The sequence below is a fragment of the Dama dama genome, chromosome 11 (assembly GCF_033118175.1).
Source record: "Dama dama isolate Ldn47 chromosome 11, ASM3311817v1, whole genome shotgun sequence".
In the NCBI taxonomy this organism is placed as follows: Eukaryota; Metazoa; Chordata; class Mammalia; order Artiodactyla; family Cervidae; genus Dama; species Dama dama.
In genome coordinates, this window is record NC_083691.1 from 99,078,045 (window position 1) to 99,103,823 (window position 25,779).

Below are 25,779 nucleotides of genomic sequence, written 5' to 3' on the forward strand. Positions count from 1 at the left end.
TAAGCTCACTTAATGCCATAACAAACCACTTGTGGAATCTTTGTTCCTAACCAGAGATCAAGCCCTGAGTCTTTGGAGTGGAAGCACTGACTCCAAGACTCCAGACTACCTGAGAACTAACACTCAGTTCAGTTCAGTCGCTCAGTCGTGTCCAACTCTTTGCGACCCCATGAATCGCAGCACACCAGGCCTCCCGGTCCATCACCAACTCCCGGAGCTTACTCAAACTCATGTCCATTGTATCGGTGATGCCATCCAGCCATCTCATCCTCTGTTGTCCCCTTCTCCTCCTGCCCCCAATCCCTCCCAACATCAGGGTCTTTTCCAATGAGTCAACTCTTCACATGAGGTTGGCAAAGTATACGTCAGTCCTTCCAATGAACACCCAGGACTGATCTCCTTCAGGATGTACTGGTTGGATCTCCTTGCAGTCCAAGGGACTCTCAAGAGTCTTCTCTAACACCACAGTTCAAAAGCATCAATTCTTCAAAGTGCTCAGCTTTCTTCACAGTCCAACTCTCACATTCATACATGACCACTGGAACAACCATAGGCTTGACTAGACGGGCCTCTATTGGCAAAGCAATGTCTCTGCTTTTTAATATGCTATCTAGGTTGGTCATAACTTTCCTTCCTAGGGAGTATTAAATAGTGAGAACTCACACAAAGGAAACCACTTGAGTACAAGACCCAGCATCACCCAACCACCAGTAGCACCCTGTGCAGGACGCCTCATCTAAACAACAAACAACAAAAATACAAACCCAATCATCAGCAGAAAGGATTACCACCTCATTCAGCCTTGCCCAACAGAGGAAAAATAAACACATATACACACACACAAAACTCAGCACAAATCTCACCCTTTTTGAAGCTTACACAAACTATTGGACCAACCTCAGGAGGGCAAAAACCAAAAGGAAGAAAGAATTCAAACCCTGAAGCCTGGGAAAAGGAGACCTCAAACACAATAAGTTAAAAAAAATAATGAAAAGACAGAGAAATACTACACAAATGAAGAAACAAACTAGAAACACAGAAGTCCAAGTAAATGAGGAGGAAATAGGCAAACTCCCTGAAAAAGAATTCAGAATAATGATAGTAAAGATGATCAAAAACCTTGAAAACAAAATGGAGAAAACGTAAGAACCAATTAACGAAGACCAAGAAGAATTAAAGATTAAACCTACAGAGACAAACAACACAATTACTTAAATTAAAAATACTCTGGAAAGAATCAACAGCAGAATATCTGAAGCAGAAGAATGAATCAGTGAGCTGGAAGATAAAATGGTGGAAATAATTTCTGAGGAGCAGAATAACCTCTGGGACAACATCAAATGCACCAACATTCAAATTATAGAGGTCCCAGTAGAAGAAGAGAAAAATAAAGGGCATGAGAAAATTTTTGAAGAGATTATAGCTGAAAATTTCCCCAACATGGAAAAGGAAATAGTCAATCAAGTCCAAGAGGCATAAAGAGTCCCATACAGAATAAACCCAAGAAGAAACACACCAAGACACATACTAATCAAACTAACAGAATAAACACAAAGAAAGAATATTAAAAGCAGCAAGGGAAAAGCAACAAGTAACATACAAGGGAAACCCCAAACATTTAACAGCTGATCTTTCAGTAGAAACTCTGCAGACCAGAAGGGAATGGCAGGATATATTTAAAGTACTGAAAGGGAAAAATCTACAACCAAGATTACTGTACCCAGCAAGGATCTCATTCAAAATTGATGGAGAAATAAAAAGCTTTTCAGACAAGAAAAAGTTAAGAAAAGTTAAGAGAATTCAGTACCACCAAACCAGCTTTACAACAAGTGTTAAAGGGACTTACATAGTCAAGAAATACAAGAGAAGAAAAAAGATCTACAAAATCAACCCCAAACAATTAAGAAAATGGCAATAGGAATGTATATATCAATAATTACTTTAAATGTAAATGGATTAAATGCTCCAACCAGAAAACAAAGACTGGCTGAATGGATACAAAAACAAGACCCATATATATGCTGTCTACCAGAAACCCACTTCAGCCCTAAAGACACATATAGGTTGAAAGTGAGAGGATGGAAAAATATATTCCATGCAAATGGGAAGCAAAAGAAAGCTGGAGTAGCAATCCTCACATCAGACAAAATAGAGCTTAATATAAAGAATATTACAAGAGATAAGGAAGGACAGTTCAGTTTAGTTCCATCCAGTCACTCAGTCGTGCTCAACTCTTGGCAACCCCATGGATGCACCAATTGTCCATCACCAATTCCTGGAGTCCACCCAAACATGTCCATTGAGTTGGTGATGCCATCCAACCATCTCATCCTCTGTCATCCCCTTCTCCTTCCGCCTTCAATATTTCCCAGCATCAGGGTCTTTTTCAATGAGTCAGCTCTTCATATCAGGTGGCCAAAGTATTGGAGTTTCAGCTTCAACTTCAGTTCTTCCAATGAACACCCAGGACTGATCTCCTTCAGGATGGACTGGTTGGATCTCCTTGCAGTCCAAGGAACTCTCAAGAGTCCTCTCCAACACCACAGTTCAAAAGCATCAATTCTTCGGCACTCAGCTTTCTTTATAGTCCAACTCTCACATCCATACATGACTACTGGAAAAACCATAGCCTTGACTAGACGGACCTTTGTTGGCACTACATAATGATCAAGGAATCAATCCAAGAGGAAGACATAATAACTGTAAATATCTATGCATCCAACATAGGAGGACCTTAATACATAAGATAAACACTAACAGACATAAAAGGAGAAATTGACAGTAACACAATAATAGTAGAAGACTTTAATTAATTAGGAGGCTTTAATTTAATTAACAGAAAATTAATAAGGAAACACAAGTCTTAAATGATGCATTAGATGAGATGGATCTCATTGATATCTTTAGGACATTCCATCCAAATGCAGAAGAATACACCTTCTTCTCAAGTGTACATGGAACATTCTCCAAGATAGACCACATCTTGGATCACAAATCAAACCTCAGTAAATTTAAGAAAATTGAAATTGTGTCAAGTATCTTCTCTAACCACAACACTATGAGACTAGATATCATTTATAAGAAAAAAACTTAAAAAACACAAACACATGGAGATTAAACAATACATTTCTAAATAACCAAAAAGTTACTGAATAAATCAAAAGGGAAATAAAAAAATTTCTAGAAACAAATGACAATGAAAACACGACAACTCAAAACCTATGGGATGCAGCAAAAGCAGTTCTAAGAGGGAAGTTTATAGCAATACAATCCTACCTCAAGAAACAAGAAAAACATCAAATAGACAACCTAATTTACACCTAAAACAACTGAGAAAAGAAGAACAAAAAAACTCCAAAATTAGAAGAAGGAAAGAAATCATAAAGATCGGAGCAGAAATAAATGAAAAAGAAATGAAAGAAATAATAGTGAAGATTAATAGTTTAGTTTAATAAAACTAAAAGATGATTCTTCAAGAAAATAAACAAAATTGACAAACCTTTAGCCAAACTCATCAAGGAAAAAAGAAAGAAGAATTAAATCAACAAAATCAGAAATGAAAAAGGAGAGGTTACAACAGACAATGCAGAAATACAAAGGATTATAGGAGACTTATGAAAAACTATATTGCAATAAAATGGATAACCTGGAAGACATGCACAGATTTTTAGAAAAGTTCAATCTTCTAAGACTGAACTAGGAAGAAATAGAAATTATGAACAACCCAATTACAAGCACTGAATTTGAAGCTGTGATCAAAAATCTCTCAGAAAACAAAAGCCCAGGACCATATGGCTTCACTGGAGAATTCTATCAAATATTTAGAGAAGAGCTAGTGCCTATCCTTCTAAAACTCTTTCAAAAAATTGCAGAGGAAGGAACACTTCCAAACTCATTCTATGAGACCCCCATCACCCTGATGCCAAAACCAGACAATGACAACACACAAAAAGAAAACTACAGGCCAATATCACTGATAAACATAGATGCAAACATCCTCAACAAAATTTTAGCAAACAGAATTCAGCAACACATCAAAAAGCTCATACACCATGATCAAGCTCGGTTTATTCCAGGGATGCAAAGATTCTTCAGTATATGGAAATCAATCAATGTGATATACCACATTAACAAATTGAAAGATAAAAACCATATGATAATCTCAATAGATGCAAAAAAAAGCCTTTGACTAAATTCAGCATCCATTTATGATTAAAACTCTTCAAAAAATGTGCATAGAAGGAACCTACCTCAACATAGTAAAGGCCATATATGATAAACCTACAGCAAACATTATTCTCAATGGTAAAAATTTGAAAGCATCCCCCCTAAGGTCAGGAACAAGACAAGGGTGTTCACTTTCACCAGTATTATTCAACATAGTTCTGGAAGTCCTAGCTACAGCAGACAAGAAAAAGAAATAAAAGGAATTCAGATCAGAAAAGAAGAAGTAAAGTTCTCACTGTCTGCAGATGACATGATACTGTACATAGAAAACCTTAAAGATAGTATCAGAAAATTACTAGAGCTAATCAGTGAATTTAGCAAAGTTGCAGGATACAAAATCAACACACAGAAATCACTTGCATTTCTATATACTAACAATGAAAATACAGGAAGAAATTAAGGAATCAATCTCATTCACCATTGCAACAAAAAGAAATATCTAGGAATAAACTTACCTAAGGAGACAAAGGAACTGTACACAGAAAATTGTAAGACACTAATGAAAGAAATCAAAGGTGACATAAACAGATGAAGAGATATTCCATGTTCCTGGGTAGGGAGAATCAATATTGTGAAAATGACTACACTACCAAGTGCAATCTATAGGATCAATGTTATCCCTATCCAATTACCAATGACATTTTTCACAGAACTAGAACAAAAATTTCACAATTCATATGAAAACACAAAAGACCCCGAATAGCCAAAGCAGTCTTGAGAAAGAAGAATGGAGCTGGAGGAAACAAACTCCCTGACCTCAGATTATACTACAAAGCTACAGTCATCAAGACAGTATGGTACTGGCACAAAAAACAGAAATACAGAGCAATGGAACAAGATAGAAAGCACAGAAATAAACCCATGCACCTATGGGTACCTTATTTTTGACAAAGGAGGCAAGAATATACAATGGGGCAGACAGCCTCTTCAATAAATGGTGCTGGGAAAACTCGACAGTTACATGTAAAAGAATGAAATTAGAACACTTCCTAATACCATACACAAAGATAAACTCAAAATGAATTAAAGACCTAAATGCAAGGCCAGAAACTATAAAACTCTTAGAGGAAAACATAGGCAGAACACTTGATTACATAAATCAAAGCAAGATCTTCTATGACCCACCTACTAGAGTAATGGAAATAAAAAACAAAAGTAAACAAGTGGGATCTGATTAAAGTTAAAAGCTTTTGCACAGCAAAGGAAATTATAAATAAGGTGAAAACACTACCATCAGAATGGGAGAAAATAATAGCAAATGAAACAACGGACAAAGGATTAATTGACAAAATATACAAGCAACTCATACAACTCAATACCAGAAAAACAAACAGCCCAATCAAAAAGTGGGGAAAAGACCTAAACACATTTCTCCAAAGAAGACATACAGATGGCTAACAAACACATGAAAAGATGCTCAACATTGCTCATTATTAGAGAAATGCAAATCAAAACTACAATGAGATATCACCTCACACCAGTCAGAATGGCCATCTTCAAAAACTCTACAAACAATAAATGCTGGAGAGGGTGTGGAGAAAAGGGAATTCTCTTGCACTGTCAGTGGGAAAGTAAATTGATACAGCCACTATGGAAAACAGTATGGAGATTCCTTAAAAAACTAGGAATAAAACCATCACATGACCCAGTAATCCCACTCCTAGGCATATACCCTGAGGAAACCAAAATTGAAAACGACACATGTATCTCATTGTTCATTGCAGCACTATTTACACTATTTACAGCCAATGAATGGATAAAGAAGTTGTGGTACCTATACACAATGGAATATTACTCAGCCATAAAAAGGAACACCTTTGAGTCAGTTCTAATGAGGTGGATGAACTTAGAACCTATTATAGAGAATGAAGTAAGTCAGAAAGAGAAAGATAAATATTGTATTTTAATGGATAGATAGAGAATCTAGAAAAATGGAACTGAAGAATTTATTCACAGGGCAGCAATGGAGAAACAGACAACGAGAAGAGACTTATGGACATGGGGAGAGGGGAGGAGAGGGTGAGATGTAACATGGAAACTTACATTATCATGTGCAAAATAGATGGCCAAGGGGAATTTGCTGTATGGCTCAGGAAACTCAAACAGGGGCTCTGTGTCAACCTGGAGGGGTGGGATGGGAGGAATATAGGAGGGGGTTTAGGAGGGAGAGGATATATGTATGCCTATGGCTGATTTATGATGAGGTTTGACAGAGAACAACAAAATTCTGTAAAGCAATTATTCTTCAATAAAAAAATAAATTAATTTTTAAAAAAGGTAAATGATTCAAGACTTCCCTGGTGGTACAGTGGATGGGAGTCTGCCTGCCAATGCAGGAGACACGGTCTCGATCCCTGGTCTGGGAAGATTCCACACGTCACAGAGCAGCTAAGACTGTGCACCACAACCACTGAAGCCCATGTGCTGCAACTACTGAAGCCAAGCACCCGGGAGCCCGTGCTCTGCAGTGGGAGAAGCCACTGCAGTGAGAAGTCCATGTACTGCAACTGAGGAGCCCCCACTCGCCACAGAGAAAGCCCATATGTAGTAACAAAGACTGAGAGCAACCAAAAAAAAAAATAAAGAAGTAAATGATCCAAAGTGGTAATAAATATTAAGGCTGCCAGATAATAAATTCTCTTTAGAAGGTCTGTTTTACCAGTAACAATAATTGCTAATATTTATGAAAGACTTTCAATACTACTTTAAAAGTTCATTTTCTCATAACAAGCCTGTTAATACTATTAATACTCTTATCTTACAGATTAAAGAAAACAAAACCTAAGGTTTAAAGAGAGTCACTGGCCAAGATCACATGGGGATTAGGTGGCAGATCTGAGACCAGATGGTGGTCTGGCTCATATCAAAGTCCAGGCTTTTAATCACGTGATACTTCTGTTTCATTTTATTTTCTAGTTACAACATGTATTATTTAAAAACTAAGGTCAGAGTAAAATCAAACACCATTTCCTTTCTATTGAAAGAGGTCCTGAGACCTTCAGGGGGTTGGCTGTAACTCTTAGAAATCAGTGTGTTAAGAAGTGGAGGAGACGGATGGCCAACACAGAGATGTCAAGGGCTCGGAGCAGGAGAGAGAGAGCAAACACAGACCCCGCCATGGTACGCACCTCTTCGAGTGCTTTGCTTACATAATTCTCCTTCTTGATAGCCTCTTGGAGCTCCATGGCCTGCTGTACATACATTTTCCCAGCTAGGATTTCATTCTCCAGCATGGACAGCTCCTTCAACGAAATGGGCCAATTCAACCTTTCTAACGCCTCGTTCAAAGCTGCCTTATTTTCTAAGTACTGCATTGGTTTGTTTGCATCTAACCTAGAGAAGGAAGAAGAAAGATAAACGTAACGTGATCATAACAGAAAACATATGGAAAGATGGTTTTTCGGTCAACCCTCCCCTGAGAAACATCTGTCGGAGCAGATGTCAGGTGTTGACAGAATTGCAGCCACGCCTTCTTGTCCATCGGGGCGTTGGTAGTTTGCACAAGTTAGAAATAATCATCTCTGAGTCATGGGAGGCCTTTTTCCCCATTATTTAATTTGATTGTCTGGTTTTTTAGAACTTTATTACATGAGTTTTTTTTTTTTTTCCAACAATTTTTTTCAGCGTGTTTGGAACCCATTCCTTTCTCCTTAGATCTAACATTTGGCAGAATCAAAAGCAAGTTTCAAAGAGATTTCACACAGCTATGCCTAGCAGTGACTCTGGAAAACAAAGCAAACACTAAACCCAAATATTTGTCTCAGTGCAATAATTCTTCTATTAGCTCATTTTAGCTACCTTTATCTCCTGTCCTCTTGTAAGCCTAAATAGGCCTATACTTTCTGGCTTCACTGATTTGGTTCACAAAGAATAGAAGCCAAACTTTCTATCAGCTGATGAACAGGGTGCACAATTCCAGGGGAAGCCACTGGGGTGTGGAGGGCCCAAGTCCTAAATTCTATTTCCAGTCCCAGCTACTTCTGAGTCAGACATTCATGGAAGGGGGTAAAGAGAGGGTGATGGATAGATTGACTGAGGGAGATACAGGGAGAAGAACATCTCATAATTATCACTCTCTTACTGCTGAAGGTGCCACGTTTTTTCATTTTTTTGTTGGAAGAGCACACCATAAACCCAGTACAATCACAGTACTCAATCCACAGACAAACTTGTCTCCAGAAGACAGCAAAAATTCTTATCAAAAATCTAAATGGGAGTGATGTCAGGAAAATGGTAAAATGAGAAACCCCAGGCCTCATTCCCCCACAGAAATGCTGACAATAGTATGTGGACAAACTGCCTTTGTGAGAATCTCAAGAAGCCAGTTAAAAGGTACCAGCTCTCCGGGAGTTCAAAGCCAAGAAGAGGGGGCACTGAGTGCATATTAGGAGCATCCTTGCACTTTGCCTGGCCTAGCCCCTCCCCTTTCTTGGCACCTGCCGAGCAACTCAGAGGAAATGAAGTCCACGCTTCTCTGAAAGAGAAGAATGGAACATGTATGCAACATTTTGGCCTTCTGTGGGGCTGCTTAAGAGACTGGCTTTTGTCTCACTTGACTAAGAGTGCCAATAAAAATGGCAGCATACTTTGCATGGCAGGTTACTGGCAGCTGAGAGCAAAGGCAAGGTACCACCAGAGATACTGCAGTACCAAAGAAAGACACCAGGGGGAGAAAAAGATTACCAGCTCCTGAGAAAAGACAGGGGCAAACCTCTTCAACTGGGAAATTAGACACACACACCACCACCACCACCACTCCTAGGGAAGAATTACCCCCAGAACAGTTGTGAGAGGTTCCCAGAACCTCTAGTCAGAATGATTGGTGAAGGTCTTCCCGTATAAGAAGTCATCTATAAAGACTGGGACAAGTGTCTGCCTTTTCAAATGTCCAGATCTTGCCTAAAAGTACTAAGGAATAAAGAGAAACAGAGAAGAGTGGCCTAATCAAAGGAACAAAATAAATCTCCAGAAATCTACACTAAAGAAAAAAGCTATGAATTACCTGACAGAATTGAAAATAACTGTCTTAAAAATGCTCATTGAGCTCCAAGAGAATATAGACAACTAAATGGAATCAGGAAAATGATGAATGAACATATTAAGAATATCAACAAAGACACAGAAACTATAAAAAGAATCAAACAGAAATTCTGTATCTGAGGAATACAATAACTGAAAAATTCACTAGAGAGCTTCAAAAGGTGACTTAGTAAATCAGAAAAAAAAAATCAGAAAATTATGACTATTTTAAGTCATAAATTATTACAAGAGACAAAGAAGGACATTCAGTTCAGTTGCTCAGTCATGTCTGACTGAGCATGGACAACTGCAGCATGCCAGGCTTCCCTGTCCATCACCAACTCATGGAACTTACTCAAACTTATCTCCATCGAGTCAGTGATGCCACCCAACTATCTCATCCTCTGTCATCCCCTTCTCCTCCCACCATCATGCTCCTCTTTCCCAGCGTCAGGGTCTTTTCCAATGAGTCAGTTCTTCCCATCAGGTGGCCAAAGTTTCAGTTTCAGTATCAGTCCTTCCAATGAATATTCAGGACTGATTTCCTTTAGGATTGACTGGTTTGATCTCCTTGCAGTCCAACGGACTCTCAAGAGTCTTCTCCAACACCACAGTTCAAAAGCATCAATTCTTTGGTGCTCAACTTTCTTTATGGTCCAACTCTCACATCCATACATGACTACCGGAAAAACCATAGCTTTGACTAGACAGACCTTTGTAGGCAAAGTAATGTCTGCTTTTTAATATGCTGTCTAGGTTGATCATAGCTTTTCTTCCAAGGAGCAAGCGTCTTTTAATTTCATGACTGCAGTCACCATCTACAGTGATTTTGGAGCCCCCAAAATAAAGTCTCTCACTGTTTCCACTGTCTCCCCATCTATTTCCCATGAGGTGATGGGACCAGATGCCATGATCTTAGTTTTCTGAATGTTGAGCTTTAAGCCACCTTTCCACTCTCCTCTTTCAGTTTCATGAAGAGGCTCTTTAGTTCTTTACTTTCTAATATAAGGGTGGTGTCATCTGCATAGCTGAGGTTATTGGTATTTCTCCCAGCAATTTTGATTCCAACTGTGCTTCATTTGGCCTGGCATTTCGCATGATGTACTCTGCATATAAGTTAAATAAGCACGGTGACAATATACAGCTTTGACATACTCCTTTCCTGATTTGGAACCAGTCTGTTGTTCCATGTCCAGTTCTAACTGTTGCTTCTTGACCTGCATACAGACTTTTCAGGAGGCAGCTCAGGAGGTCTGGTATTCCCATCTCTTTAAAAATTTTCCACACTTTGTTGTGATCCACATGGTCAAAGGTTTTGGCAAAGTCAATAAAGCAGAAGTAGGTGTTTTCCTGGAACTCTCTCTCTTTTTCAATGATCCAATGGATGTTGACAATTTGATCTCTGGTTCCTCTGCCTTTTCTAAATCCAGCTTGAACATTTGGAAGTTCACGGTTCACTACTGCTGAAGCCTGGGTTGGAGAATTTTGAGCATTACTTTACTAACGTGTGAGATGAGCGCAATTGTGTGGTAGTTTACACATTCTTTGGCATTGCCTTTCTTTGAGATTGGAGTGAAAACTAACCTTTTCCAGTCCTGTGGCCACTGCTGAGTTTTCCAAATTTGCTGGCATACTGAGTGCAGCACTTTCACAGTATCATCTTTTAGGATTTGAAGTCGCTTAACTGGAATTTCATCACCTCCACTGGTTTTATTCATAGTGATGCTTCCTAAGGCCCACTTGACTTTGCATATAAGAAGGACATTATATAATGGTAAAAAGGGTCCATCCACAAGGAAGATATGACAGTCATAAATATGCACCTAATTTCACAGCTCCCAAATATAGAAGCAAACATTAATAGAATTGAAGGGAGAAACTGAAACACTATAAGAGAAGATTTCAATTTCCATTTTCAATAATGGATACAACCACCAAACAGAAGACCAATAAAGAAAGAGAGGACTTGAAAAACATGATAGATTAATTAGACCAAACAGACATACATAGAACACACTACCAACCAATAGCAGAATACATATTCTTCCTAAGTGCACATGAAACATTATCTTCAGGATAAACCACATGTAAAAGCACAAGTCCTAAAAGTTTTAAGATTAAATCATATAAAATATATTCTCCAATCACAGTATAATAAAACTAGAAATCAAATATGTGGAAATTAAATAATACGCTCTTAAACAACCAATGGGCCAAAGAAGAAATCATAAGGGAGACTGTAAAATATCTTGAGATATTTTAAAATAAGAATGAAGTGAAGTGAGGTGGTCACTCAGTCGTGTCCAACTCTTTGTGATCCCATGAACTGTTGCCTATCAGGCTCCTCCGTCCATGGGAATTTCCAGGCAAGAGTGCTGGAGTGGATTGCCTTTTCCTTCTCCAGGGGATCTTCCAGACCCAGGGATCGAACCCAGGTCTCCCACATTGCAGGCAGACGCTTTACCGTCTGAGCCACCAGGGAAGCCCATAAAATAAGAATACAACATATTAAAATGTCTAAGATATAGCAAAAGCAGTCCTAAGAGGGAAATCTATATCGCTAAATACTTACATTAAAAAAGAGAAAATAACTCAAATCAACAACTTAACTTTACACTTCAAGGAACTGGGAAAATGAAGAATAAACTCAAAGTTAGCAGAAGGAATGAAATAATAAAGATGAGAGCAGAAATAAGTGAAATAGAACAGTAGGAAAAAATCTATGAAACTAAGTTAGTTTCTGGAAAGAGCAGCAAAACTGACAAATATTTATTAGCTAGATGAAGAAGAAAAAGGAGAAAACTTAAATAACTAGAATCAGAAAGGAAAGAGGGAACATTACAGCTGTTATCAGAGAAATAAGAAAGATATTTTATAAAAGACTACCATGATCCATTATACACCAACAAAGTGGATAACCTAGAAGAAATGGACAAATTTCTATAAAAATATAACCAACTAAGACTGAATCAGAAAGAAATAAAAAATCTGAACAGATTTGTAACTAGTAAGGAGATTGAATCAGCAAACAAATAATTTCCAACAAATATGAGCTCAGTACTATATGGCTGCCATGGAGAGAACTACCAAACATTTAAAGAAGAATTAACACCAATCCTCCTCAAATAATTTCAAATATTGAAGAGGAGAACATTTTGAAACTCATTCTATGATGCCAGCATCACCCTGATACCAAAGCCAGACAAAGACACTACAAGATGAGAAAACTACAGCCCAATATTGCTTTTGAACATTGATTTAATACTAGCAAATGAAATTCAACAACACACTAAAAGAATGAGACTTATTCCTAGAATGCAATATGTAAAAATCAATCAATATAATAAATCACAGTAACAGAATGAAGGGAAAAAATTACTTGATCATCTCAATGGATACAGCAAAATCATGATGAATTCAACACTCTTTCATGATTAAAAATGAAAACACTCAATAAACTAGGATTAGGAGGAAACTACCTCAATACGGGGCTTCCCCAGTGGCTCAGAGATAAATAATCCACCTGCAATGCAGGAGACACAGGTTCAGTCCCTGGGTTGGGAAGACCCCTTGGAGAAGGGCACGGCAACCCACTCCAGTATTCTTGCCAGGAAAATCCTGTGGACAGAGGAGCCTAGCAGGCTAAGGTCCATGGGACTGCAAAGAGTCGGACATGACTGGAGAACTGAGCAGAAGCACAAGCACTGTAACATAGTAAAGGTGTCATAACTTACTCAACATCATGCTTTAGATGACGTCATGAAAGTGACGTCATGAAACACAGTGGAGTGGAAAAATCAAGGAACGGGTCTTTTCACCAAAACAACTATTTGATAGAATTAACTATTTTGGAACTCAAGAATATAGTTGAATACTTGCATAGCATTCAGAAGAATGCTTGATGCACAGAGAGGCTGACATGTAGGGAAATCTCTGTCAGCTCACTGGCTGACCACAGGGATAACAAAACAATACTTTAGTGAACACACATGATAAAGAATACAGTCTTTGCAAAATAGCATGGAAAGACATTGAACAGACAACTGCAGACTTCATCAAGCAACAACAGCAATTTCTGGGGAGGGTAGAGAATCTAATTTCCTGAGTTACTGTTACAATGACCAAAATGTTCAGTTCTCAACAAAAAATTACAAAGAATACCAAGAAACATGGATGCATACAGCCCATTCACAGGAGAAAAAAGCAACAGACACATAAAGTTCAGACACTGGATTTGGCAGACAAAGACTTAAAATAACTTTCTTAAAAGCCAATCCTCAAATTCACATTGAACTTCAAGGGGCCACAAATAACCAGAACAGTTTTGAAACAGAAGTACAAAGTTGGGAGACTTTCAAAACTCACTATAGCCCGCTAGGCTTTTCTGTCCATGGAATTCTACAGGCAGGGATCCTGCACTGGGTTGCCATTCTCCAGGGGATCTTCCCAACCCAGGGATCGAACCCAGGTCTCTTGCACTGCAGGCAGATTCTTTACCATCTGAGCCATCAGGGAAGCCCAGAAAGCAGACTGGAAGTTACTAAAGTGGGAGAGAGGAATGGGGAAGGGGTATTTAACAGGTACAAGGTATTTTCTGAGATGATAGAGAAGTTTGGAAACTAAAGGAACACGTGGCTTGCACAACATTAAAAAAATTTTTTTTTAATTTTACAATTACAATCTTTACCATTTTGTGAACTACTTGTGAATAACTTAAGTATTACTGAGTAGCACATTTAAAAACAGTTAAAAGAAACTGTTAACTATAGGTCATATGAATTTCACCAAAATTAAAAAGCAATTTTAAAGATGAAAAGGAACTGGCTTACTTTTTTTTTTCCTCTGGAGATAATGCTCGCCAAACAATTTTATTCAAGCGCCTGTTTTAAAAAAATCAACAATAATTATTTAATAGCAATACTTTACTTCAGAAGGAAAGACTGACCCCAGGCAGGGAGAGCCCAAGCCACGCACCACCGTAGCACCACACCATTGCCACTTGCTCAGAGATTGGATGTGAGGGTCTCCCTCCCTCGGCATCACTGCAGAAGCTTTATGACTTTGTGGCAATCATGCTAAATATGAAAGGAGGGCATAGTTCTCAGCTCCATTAGGTAAAACCCAGGCTGAGAAAAGGCAGCAAACAAACTGGTCCTCATTAACTCTGCATGAAGATATTTTTAAATATCTTATTTTCATCTTAAGGAAAAATACAAGTGTGCCCTTAGCCTGCCTTCTGTAGACATTTTTCTGTCTGGATTTGCAGAACAAAAAAGGGTTATTAGGGTCATAAATAAGAGAACTGGGATACACTTTAGAGATCAACCAGCCTGACCTCCTTATTTTCCAACTGTGGCTGCTGAGGGGGCAGAATGATGAAGCACCTTGCTCATCCACCATGGAGAGTTGGGGCTGAGACTAAGCTCACTGAACATGTTAGAAAGATTCTGGCAATCTTTCCAGAAAGATTCTGGCAAGGAGGAAGTTGGAGCCAGTGCTTTCAATTGGGTAGTTACAGCTCCTCTTCTTGTTACTAATCAGCGGTGCTTTTTCAGAGTTTCCAGCCCTGTTTTGTGACTGCTACATCATCACCTAAACCAGGTTTCCTGGAGCACCAGGCACAGAACACTGGCTCCATGGGTTGTGGTGTTCCATGAAACAGAAAAGTCTCAATAAGACGGACAGGGAGAATACTGCCACTCCCCAGGAGGCACGCTTCTAATCCTTGGGCCCAGTGTCTGTGGCACAGGGCTCTGGGAGCATACTTTGGGTGGTGTTACCTTGCCCTGATCATCCATCATGAGCTTGAGGAGGTCATGGAAAGGGGGTCTAGTGTGGTGGTGAAGAGCACAGACTATGGAGCCACTGGGCCTAAAGCTCAGCGTTCCCCTCTTATTATCCAGTAGACTTCGGGCCAGTAGCCAACTTTTCTGTAGAATGTAGATAATAACAGTAGCTCCCTCCCAGTGCTGCAGTGCAGATTTAATAAGCAAGTGTATGCATCGTACACAGAACTGTGTCTGACACAGGTAAGCGCTCTGTAAGTGACCAAAGAGTCAGGAAGCAGGAACAAGCCAGCTCTGCCCCTGTCTCCTTTGATATTTTTGGTTCTTTGTGGCCTCTTCAGAAGGGCTTCCCTGGTGGCTCAGACGGTAAAGAACCTGCCTGCAATGCAGGAGACCGGTTTTGATCCCTGGGTCAGGAAGATCCCAGTAGGAAATAGCAACCCATTTAGGTATTCTTGCCTGGAAAATGCCAAGGACAGGGGAGCCTGGTGGGCTACAGTCCGTAGGGTCACAAGAAATTGGCTTTCTTTAAAAAAATATTTTTAAAATTTATTTATTTGGCTGCCCTGGGTCTTAGTTGCGGCACACAGGGCTTTCCTGGTGGCTCAGATAGTAAAGAACTCTTCTGCAATGAGGGAGACCTGGGTCCAATCCCTGAATTGGGAAGATCCTCTGGAGAAGGAAATGGCAACTCACTCCAGTCAGTATTCTTGCCTGGAGAATTCCCATGGACAGAGGAGCCTGGTGGGCTACAGTCCATGGGGTTGCAAAGAGTCGGACACAATTGAGCGACTAAGCACATAATGGGATCTTTAATCTTCATTGTGGCATGCAGGATCTTTTTTGGTTGTGGATTGTGGGATCTAGTTCCCTGAGGGATCGAACCTGGGCTGCCTGCATTGGGAGTGTGGAGTCTTAGCCACTGGACCATCAGGGAAGTCCCAATTTTCTTTAATTATGTGGTTGATTAAACAATGACGAGGGCTTCTAAAGCTTGCGTGCATTTATGGAAAATAAAAAACTATTTAAAAATATTTTAAAAATATTTAAAACTATTTAAAAATATTTTAAACCTTGAAAGTGGAGGCAATGGAAGAGAGAGGCTGGGAGTGTAGACAGGGCTTGGCAGAGACACTGGTCTGGGTTCAGATCTCAGAGGCTCTGCTTTACTGCTGTGTGATCCTATTACATAACTTTAAAAATATTCCCTTATTTGGCTGGGTCAGGTTTCAGTTGCAGCACTTGGACTCTCTAGTTGTGGCATGAAAGGCTCAGCAGTTGTGGCACTCAGGCTTAGTTACTCCGTGGCATGTGGGATCTTAGTTCCCCAACCAGGGATCGAACCTGTAACCCCTGCATTCCAAGGCAGATTCATAATCACTGGACCACCAGGGAAATCCCTGTTACATAACTTTTGAAAACTGTTTTCTTACCAATAAGACAAGGATAACACCACTTACTCCTGGCATTGAGGGGATTAAATGAGCAGTATGTATAAAGTGATCAGAAATAACTAAGGCTCATTCCTTCCAGGTTCTAAAGAAGAGGGAGACTTAGAAATTCAGGAATGGTTGGTGAATGTGGGTCCAATTAGCTATGACATGTCTCTAATTTTATTTTTAAAATGAAAAAAAAAAATGCTTACCACAGTGCCTGTCATGTACTAAGTGTTCAAAGGTTAGTGTTTTTATTTATTATTATTATTTTGGCCATGCTGCATGCAGGTGGGATTTTAGTCCCCCACCAGGCGTTGAGCCTGCAACCCCCGCATTGGAAGTGAGAAGTCCTAACCACTGGACTGCCAGGGAAGTCCCCCGTCTCTAATTTTAATTTATTTCTTCAGAAAATATTTTCCGAAGAGGGTATTTTCATAACCCCTATTATTCCTCCATTTGCCATCTTCACTGAGCTATTTCAAAGCACACAGAAAAAGCAAGCAGGCATGATTTGAGGGCAGTGGAGAGTATATGAATCCTGGCTCCACTGGTGTGGAAGGCAGCCACAGGAAAGCCTTTAAAAGTGTGGGATGAGGGCTGTCCAGGATACTGGGGTTTGATAAACCACAATCTTCCTCTGTTTTTAGGAGAGTCAAACTTGACCTCAGGTTTACCGTGAACACAGCTGCAGAAAAATCACCGAGAATTTAGCCAGCACTGATATCCTCAGAGCTCATGTGCAGATACACAAAGTCAAAACTGCTCCTGCAATTCTTAAAATACTAAAACACAAGGACTCCTATACCTGGGAATTAGGTGTGACCAAAATAGCTAGTGTGTGTAACTACGTTGACCAAATGACTGTGAGCTTCCAACTTACTTGGTCATCCCCAACCATACAGACTTAGAGTTATATCTGGCTTACCTGTGGTGGGAAACTCCTTAGAAATATTTCATTGGGGATGAGATGGGGATAAATAAGTTTCACTAATTACTTTTCATAGTCTACATAGCTTTAGAAAGATGGGGGCAAGATGGAAAAGGCAATTGACATTTATACCAGCAAACAAATACTACTATACACAAAAGATCAGAAGCTTTGTTCTATATAATATGAATGTTAATATTATTAAAAACAATATTAAATAAATAATTCATTTAAAATAAACATCAAATTAATGATACCAAATAATACACATTCAATCAATATTAATCATATTAAAGTTAATGCTAATAATCATTTAAATTAATACTATTTTATTATTTTAATAACAATATGGTATAATATTCCTCTGAGGGTATGAAAGGCTCTTCTAGATTCATTATTGGAAGTGAGAACTGGGACAGAGCACTACTAGGTCTGTATTTTGGTTTTGCCATGAATGAAGGACTCTCTTCTGCCTGGGAATGGAGGGTCTCTGTCCTTCTGGAAATTCTCAGGAAAGGATCATCTCAGTGGAAAGAACTATTTGACTCTTCCATCCCGTGTATTTATGGTTATTTTAGTGTCAGCAGATTCAGGGAATTAAAGAGGGAAGTAATTAACATTAGTTGCTCTTTATGTATATAATTTACATAACCTTCAAACCGCCCTGTGAACCAGATCTTTGCAAATAAGGAATCTGAAGCTCACAAGTGTCACATGACCTGTCAAGCAACTGTCAGAGCCAAGAATGAAACCCCTGAGCTGTCTGACCTCAAAGCCCCAGCTTGTGGCCCTGTAGCAGGCTTTCACAGACCAGGTAGTCACAGGACTCAAATATTTGAACGAGTCAAGCAAATTAAATTACAATATAAATGATATCATTATATTTTATATAACTGAACTAGATGAATTTTAATAATTAAACCTGAATTAGATCAAATTCAAATTAAATTCCAACAGTCAAAATATATATAGTGACACCTGCTAGGAAGAGGAGACCAGGGGGAAAGGCAGCAGCCCAGAGTCTGCCCTGGGGGGCTGACATCCTCGCAGGGGACAGGCAGGCCTGTGCTGAAGCTAGGAGCACTCCCAAGCACCACAGTCAAAGTGGGTGCTGGAGAGTCGCTGGGGAAGGGCCTCTGGTGGGGGGTGGCCATTGGTGCTGAGGCAAGAAGGGATGAAAGAGGATAGCTGGGTGGGTGGGCAGGGAGAGTGGCTTGGAGGCAAGGGAAGGCCTGCCTGGTGAGGAGGAAGAGGCAGAGAAAAGGACCAGACCGAGCTAAATCTCTGGCCCAGCAGGGAGGGTGACCCTTGGGAGAGTTCAGCCTGCCCTGGAGGGAAATGAAGGGCCCACAAAGACTCAGAAAAGCCCTGAGGCAACAGAAGGAGCCCATGCAACACAGCCTCAGTTCTTAGGTGAGGGTAGCAGAAGAAGGTCAAGTGTAAGCAGATTTGGAGAGGCCTGAGATGGGCCTAGTGCAGAAAGGCCAGTCTCTGGGCTGGGTTGTGCACTCCAAGTGGCAGAAGTCAGATCTTCTATTCAGTTGGTCAAAAAAGTCCATTTGGGTATTTCTGTAACATGTAATGGAAAAATCCAAACTTTGGGACCAAACCAATACTTTTTTGAACACACACTAGACACACTAAAAAATGACAGTAGACCAGTAAGGGCTGGCCTGAGCCCTGTTCACTTTTGCTTACTTTGATTTTCCCCAACCACATGGTAGTGAATGAAAACCCAATTGCACAGCTTCCAGAACCAAGAATAAGAACTTGCCTGGAGGAGCTGGGTAGCTCAAAGTTTAATTAAGAGTGTGCACAAGGAGTAATTAAATGCTACAGGGCAGGGTGGGGAGGTGATTAGAGAGCTGGGAGAGGATGAGATTCTAGCCACAGAGCTGTAATCTCCACTCTGAGATGGGCTCCCAGGTCAGGACTGAAGGAGCCAGGCCCCAGGAAGGGGCTGGGATTCAAGGACCCTGGGTTTCTTTCCCACCTGGATCTCCTCCAGCCTGGCAGTTGCCTGCCAAATCCTGGGTTATCTGCTCTTGTGAAGAGAGGCCCCCTAACTCAGCATGAACACAGTGACTATTTAAGGGTACAGTTTTCACTGTAGTCAACCTGGTCATCATCTTGCTTTTGATTTAAAAATTGTTTAAGTAAATTATATCATTATTGTGGTGTCTTATTAGTCACTTTACAGAAAGTTAAATGCTAAAATGGTCCAGTTCACTCTGCTAAAAACAAAGCTTTAAGAGTTCATGGAGGGACTTCCCTGTCAGTCCAGTGGTTAAGACTGCACCTCCCGAGGCAGGGGGGCTGGGGTTCGATCCCTGATCCGGGAGCTGAGGTCCCATATCCCTTGTGGCCAAAAAGCCGAAACATAAAAAACAGAAACAATATTGTAACAAATTCAATAAAGACTTCAAAAAATGGTCCACATCAAAAGAAGATCTTTAAAAATCTGTAAAAAAGAAAAAAGAGTTTATGGAAACCTGAGATGTCTACAGAGTTTGGAAAGGGAAGACGGTTTCTTGAGAAGCCTGTTGGGCACATTCAGGTAATGCACTTACTGCAGTGCAGGCATAGAGGAAGCCTGTCTGTTAGCTGGGGCTGCTGTTAATATTTCTCATGGACTATTGTTAAATGGGCTTCCCTGGTGGCTCAGAGGTTAAAGCATCTGCCTGCAATGCAGGAGACCTGGGTTCAATCCCTGAGTCAGGAAGATCCCCTGGAGAAGGAAATGGCAACCCACTCCAGTATTCTTGCCTGGAGAATCCCATGGAGGGAGAAGTCTGGAAGGCTACAGTCCATGGGGTCGCAAAGAGTTGGACACGACTGAGCAACTTCACTATTGTTAAATAGCTGCCCTAGATGAAAAATTTAAGCTAAAACAAGAGAAAAGCGAAAACAAATTCCACATTCATTAAAGAGTAGCCAGGAGTAATACTCACTTTTCATAGGACTTAATTGCCTGTTCCACTTTTTGCTTGTAGATATTGAGCTTCACTCCTTGGGGGTTAATTAAAGTCATCTTATTTGTGTCATTGCACACATGTGCCAGAGGGAACACCTATACGCCAAAGTCAAAGGAAAGTGTCACTTAACATGTGCCTTCAAAACTTAATTTAATGGTTGTACAATATGTTTCTCTGGCTAGAAAATCAATACTTTAGATTAGAGAAATTAGAAAATGAAATCAAAAATAAAGAAATAAAAATCAGAGATATCATTGCTAACCTTTTCCTTCCAATTTTTAAAACTACAGATTTTAAAAATAACCATCACCTCAAAAAACTATTTCAGGAAACCCTAATCAGAGTCAAGTATTCTCTTCATAAGACTCTGTCAAATTGATGGGCATGAGCAATAAGAAATAGAATCTCATTGCTGCTACTTTGTAAATGACTAGTTAGGTTCCTCCCTGATGGCTTAGATGGTGAAGACTCCACCTGCAATGCAGGAGACATGGGTTCAGTTCCTAGGTCGGGAAGATCCCTTGGAGAAGGGAATGGCATCCCACTCCAGTATTCTTGCCCGGAGAATTCCATGGACAGAGGGGTGTAGTGGGCTGGAGTCCATGGGGTCTCAAAAGTCTCAAACACGACTGAGTGACTAACACTTTCACTTTTCAGTTGGATTCAACATCTTTTTCACGTACTTATTTTAAATTTGATTTTCTCTTGAGAATATATGATTAGGTAATATCTTTGGGCCATCTTCCTTATCAATTTGTAAGAGATTCCTATACATGTAAAGTAAAGACAGCTTAGTGATCACTGAAACCATGCTCTCTAAGAACAGCAGCGTGCCAGAATGAGAGGGCACTGTTCTGAATTCTGTCTGCATCCGACGCTTGCTTCTTTCTGGGTTCGGGGATGTCTCTGACTCCATGCTATGTTAACAGGACCTGTAATAGTTTACTTTTTGTTGCTGCTTGGTTGCTAAGTTGTGTCCAGCTCTTTTGTGACCCCGTGGACTGCAGCCCACCAGGCTCCTCTGACCATGGGATTTCCCGGGCAAGAATACTGGAGTAGCTGCCATTTCCTTCTCCAGGGCATCTTCCCGATCCAGGGATCGAACCTGGGTCTCCTGCATTGGCAGGCAGTTTCTTTGCCACTGAGCCACCAGGGAAGCCCAATATTTCACTTTTATCTATTTGCATATTACTTACCCCTCTCCTTGAGCTTCCCTTGTGGCTCAGCTGGTAAAGAATTAGCCTGCAATGTGGGAGACCTGGGTTGGGAAGATCCCCGAGAGAAGGGAAAGGCTACCCACTCCAGTATTCTGGCCTGGAGAATCCCATGGACTATGCAAAGTCCATGGGGTCGCAAAGAGTTGGACACGACTGAGTGACTTTCACTTATCCCTCTTTAGGAATGTAAGCTTCCTAAGAGAAGGCAGAGGAAAAAACAGATTTTTAAAAAGTCTTATTAAAAATGAGAAAACAAACTAAAATTCCTAAACACACACAAATGCCCCAAATGGGAGCTGAGCAAATCAACAATCTGAATATCAATTCACTTGAGTAGAAATTAATTTTATGACCACCTAACAATAGTTTTATATTAATTATGATTAAAATTAGTGATTAAGTTGCTCAAAGATATAACAGTCATAAGAAGGTGTAAGAACAAACAGATGTGCCATGAAAACAAATGGATGAGAAAAAGAACAATATTTTGAATAATAAAATAACATAAAAAAAAAGACATTGAAATTGAAAACTATGTATGTTGATTTTGCAATTAAAACCTCAAGACCAAGACAAACAAAATAGCCAAAGATTTAGGAAACTGAGAAGGAAGCAATAAGTTAGGCTGAATAGTCAATCCTTGCTACTTGTCAGACAAACGAATTCATCATGTGACCTCGAAGCAAGCTTTGTCCAAGAGGAGCCAGAACAGTGGGTTAAAAGGTGAGTCGAGGTGGTCCAGTAGTTAAGAATCCGCCTGTTAATTTTGGGGACGTGGATTTGATCCCTGGTCAGGGAAGGGTCCACATGCTACAGACCAACTAAGCCCACGCGTCCTAGATCCCATGCTCTGAAACAAGAGAAGCCCACGTGACGCAACTGGAGAAGGCCTATGCAAAGCAATGAAGACCCAGTGCAGCCAAAAATCAATCAAATCAAATAAAAAATAAAGGTGAGTTGACTGCACTTTGAAAACCGAAAGAAATTTACAAAAGTGAAAAAGAAAAAAACACAAACAAAACCCACCATCTTTTAAAATACCACATAAACTTTTAAAGGAAAAAAAAGAGCCTCAAAAAAGTGAAAGATCCTACACTCTGATCTCTCCTGGGGAAAAGTTCCCTCTAGACATCTATAAATAGCTCTTCAAATTGCCAACTTATGGCTCAACTGCAAATCAATACCACAAAATATTTAGCAACACTATACTACTTCATCAGGATCTGCTGGACCCCTGCCAGAAGGTGTGTAGAGAAAACCCTTTGTTTAACATTCTACCTCCCTCTTTCGTGGGTTTGGATCTCATGCCTTGCACAGCCATCTTGGACTTCAGGGTGGCAGCAGTTCAAATTTGGCTCATGTGCACCCACTCTCATTCCTTTCTGCGTGCAGATTGAGGGAAAGACAAAGTCATACTCCACACCTTCAGTCTGTGGCCTTAGTTTTTACAACATGGTGATCAGCTGAAGGTCCCATGGGACATTCTCTTTATGATGCCAAGTTTGGTGTGACTGTGAGGTCATAAAGGGTATTCTTGCAGGGACTTGGGCGATCAGAATCTTGGCTGCTCAGCTTCTGTAGGGAGGCAGGTGGGGAGGGGAGTGTAGTTAATGAGGAAACTGACATTGCTTGAAAGGGAATGAAACCACTTGGTCACATGTCCTTTGAACATGTTTTACTTTTTACCTCTTATAATGGAAATCAAGCATTACTAACTTATGGCAGGGCCCTTCTGGACAGAATTTGATAATAAAAGGGAGCCTCAAGGTATTGCCTATTTTAATCCTCTTGAGATTAACCTAGAAGCCTTACCAAATTAATGATAATCACAGTCCGTGTGAGATTGTAACTACGAGGGAGGAAGAGCAGAGGGAGAAAGGAGGAGGTATGAGGTCAGGGGAGGAGAGGGGGCAGAGAGAGAGTGTCACTGACTATAATTGCTGAATCCTTGGATAGCCTCAATTTGGGCTGATTCTGCTAGAATTTTTCCCACTGTTAGACCAGAGACACCCCTTAACCAATAATTTTATCAGTAGTTGAGAATAGTTTTATCAAGTCTATTAAAAATAGTTTTATCAATAATGATAATAGTGTTTATCTTTTGCTGTCTGCCAAGTCCTAAGCCCTCTATATATTTTCTCATTCAATCCTTTCATAGATTCAGACATTGAAATGCAGTTTTGTTACTTGGTTTTCCTCTCCACTGAACTCTGTAGTTTTTTACTTTATTAAAAAATACTAGTTTCTAAAACACAATGCATGTGCAAAGTAACCATTTTCTGAACATGTAAAAGATTAAAATTATATAAATTCAAGTAATGGCTAAAGCTCCAACATTTTTAGAAGTTTATCTATATTTTAAAATACTGTGTCTTAAAGTCCACCAGATTTGAGTTCTTGGTGACTGAGGCACGAAATGAGCATAACTTTGCTATTTTAAAAGACGTGTTTGCCAAGAATATGAATGATGTAAGCAAAATTTTAAGAGATATATTTAGCTTACATAAAAAACTATTCTCAAACAATAAAAGAAAAAAAGTTAAATTTGGAGTACCATTTCCCCTTAGCAGTAGGCAGGTTTTTTTGTTTGTTTTTAATGCTACTGCTCTAAGTGACAGCTAAGATTAGGAAAACAGGCACTCTCAAAATTCCAAGTAAACTGTCCAATAATGCAGGGAATAGCTAAAGTAATTGCAGTAATTCATGTTACTGAATATTAGTACAACTATTAAAATTCATCCCCAAATGGTCATTACAAGGAAATATGTGCAGAAGATATGCTAAATGAAGAAAGTGGGGCACAGAACTGTCAGTCAGTCAGTTCAGTCGCTCAGTCATGTCCGACTCTTTGGGACCCCATGGACTGAAGCACACCAGGCTTTCCTGTCCATAACCAACTCCCAGAGCTTGCTCAAACTCATGTTCATCGAGCTGGTGATGCCATTCAGCCATCTCATCCTCTGTCTTCCCCTTCTCCTCCTGCCTTCAATCTTTCCCAGCAACAGGGTCTTTTCCAATGAGTTAGTTCTTTACATCAGGGGGCCAAAGTACTGGAACTTCGGCTTCAACATAAGTCCTTCCAGTGAATATTCAGGATTGATTTCCTTTAGGATTGACTGGTTTGATCACCTTGCTGTCCAAGGGACTCTCAAGAGTTTTCCCCAACACCACAGTTCAAAAGCATCAATTCTTTGGTGTTCAGCTTTCTTTATGGCAACTCTCACATCCATACATGACTATTGGAAAAACCAGCTTTTCTTCCAAGGAGCAAACATCTTTTAATTTTGTGGCTGCAGTCACCATCTGCTGTGATTTTGGAGCCCAGGAAAATAAACCCTGTCACTGTTTCCATTGTTTCCTCACCTATTTGCCATGAAATGATGGGACTGGATCTTAATTTTTTGAATGCTGAGTTTTAAGCCAGCTTTTTCACTCTCCTCTTTCACTTTCATCAAGAGGCTCTCTTCACTTTCTGCCATAAGGGTGGTGTTATCAGCATATCTGAGGTTATTGATATTTCTCCCAGCAATCTTGATTCCAACTTGTGCTTCATCCAGTCTGACATTTCTCATGATGTACTGTGCATATAAGTTAAATAAGCAAGGTGACAATATACAGCCTTGACGTACTCCTTTCCCAATTTGGAACCAGTTCGTTGTTCCATGTCCAGTTTTACCTGTTGCTTCTTGACCTGCATACAAGTTTCTCAGGAGGCAGGTAAGGCGGTCTGGTATTCCTATCTCTTTAAGAATTTTCCACAGTTTGTTGTGATCCACACAGTCAAAGGCTTTAGGGTAGTCAATGAAGCAGAAGTAGATGTTTTTCTGGGATTCCCTTGCTTTTTCTATGATCCATTGGCTGTTGGCTATTTGACCTTCTCTGCCTTTTCTAAATCCAGCTTGAAGGTCTGGAAGTCCTTGGTTCACATACTGTTGAAGCCTAGCTTGGAGAATTTTGAGCATCACTTTGCTAGCATGTGAGGTGAGTTCTCAGATTCTTTGGCATTGCCTTTCTGAACTGTAGGCACTGTTATTAGTTGTTAGAGTAGTCCAGGAAGAATTCGACCAGACCACATTCTGGCTGTGTTTATAAGCAATCATTTTGAAAATGAGAAAATGGTACAAACTGCTGCTTATATATTTATCATTCGACACTGACTGAATTCAACAACTTCACTGTTTTTCAACTAAA

The 25,779-nt window shown here is 39.9% G+C and overlaps 1 protein-coding gene across 2 annotated transcripts in view; it reads right to left on the reverse strand.

Annotated features, from left to right (window-relative positions):
* VWA3B (von Willebrand factor A domain containing 3B) overlaps positions 1-25,779 on the reverse strand; it is a 201,442-nt gene that overhangs the window by 48,920 nt on the left and 126,743 nt on the right. For both annotated transcript variants that reach the window (XM_061155967.1, XM_061155966.1), the window contains exons 20-23: positions 20,348-20,466; positions 14,076-14,126; positions 7,356-7,560; positions 6,271-6,348 (exon numbers count right to left, since the gene is read on the reverse strand). In XM_061155967.1, the coding sequence (XP_061011950.1) occupies positions 6,271-6,348; positions 7,356-7,560; positions 14,076-14,126; positions 20,348-20,466 (453 nt within the window). The remainder of the gene's footprint in view (positions 1-6,270; positions 6,349-7,355; positions 7,561-14,075; positions 14,127-20,347; positions 20,467-25,779) is intronic.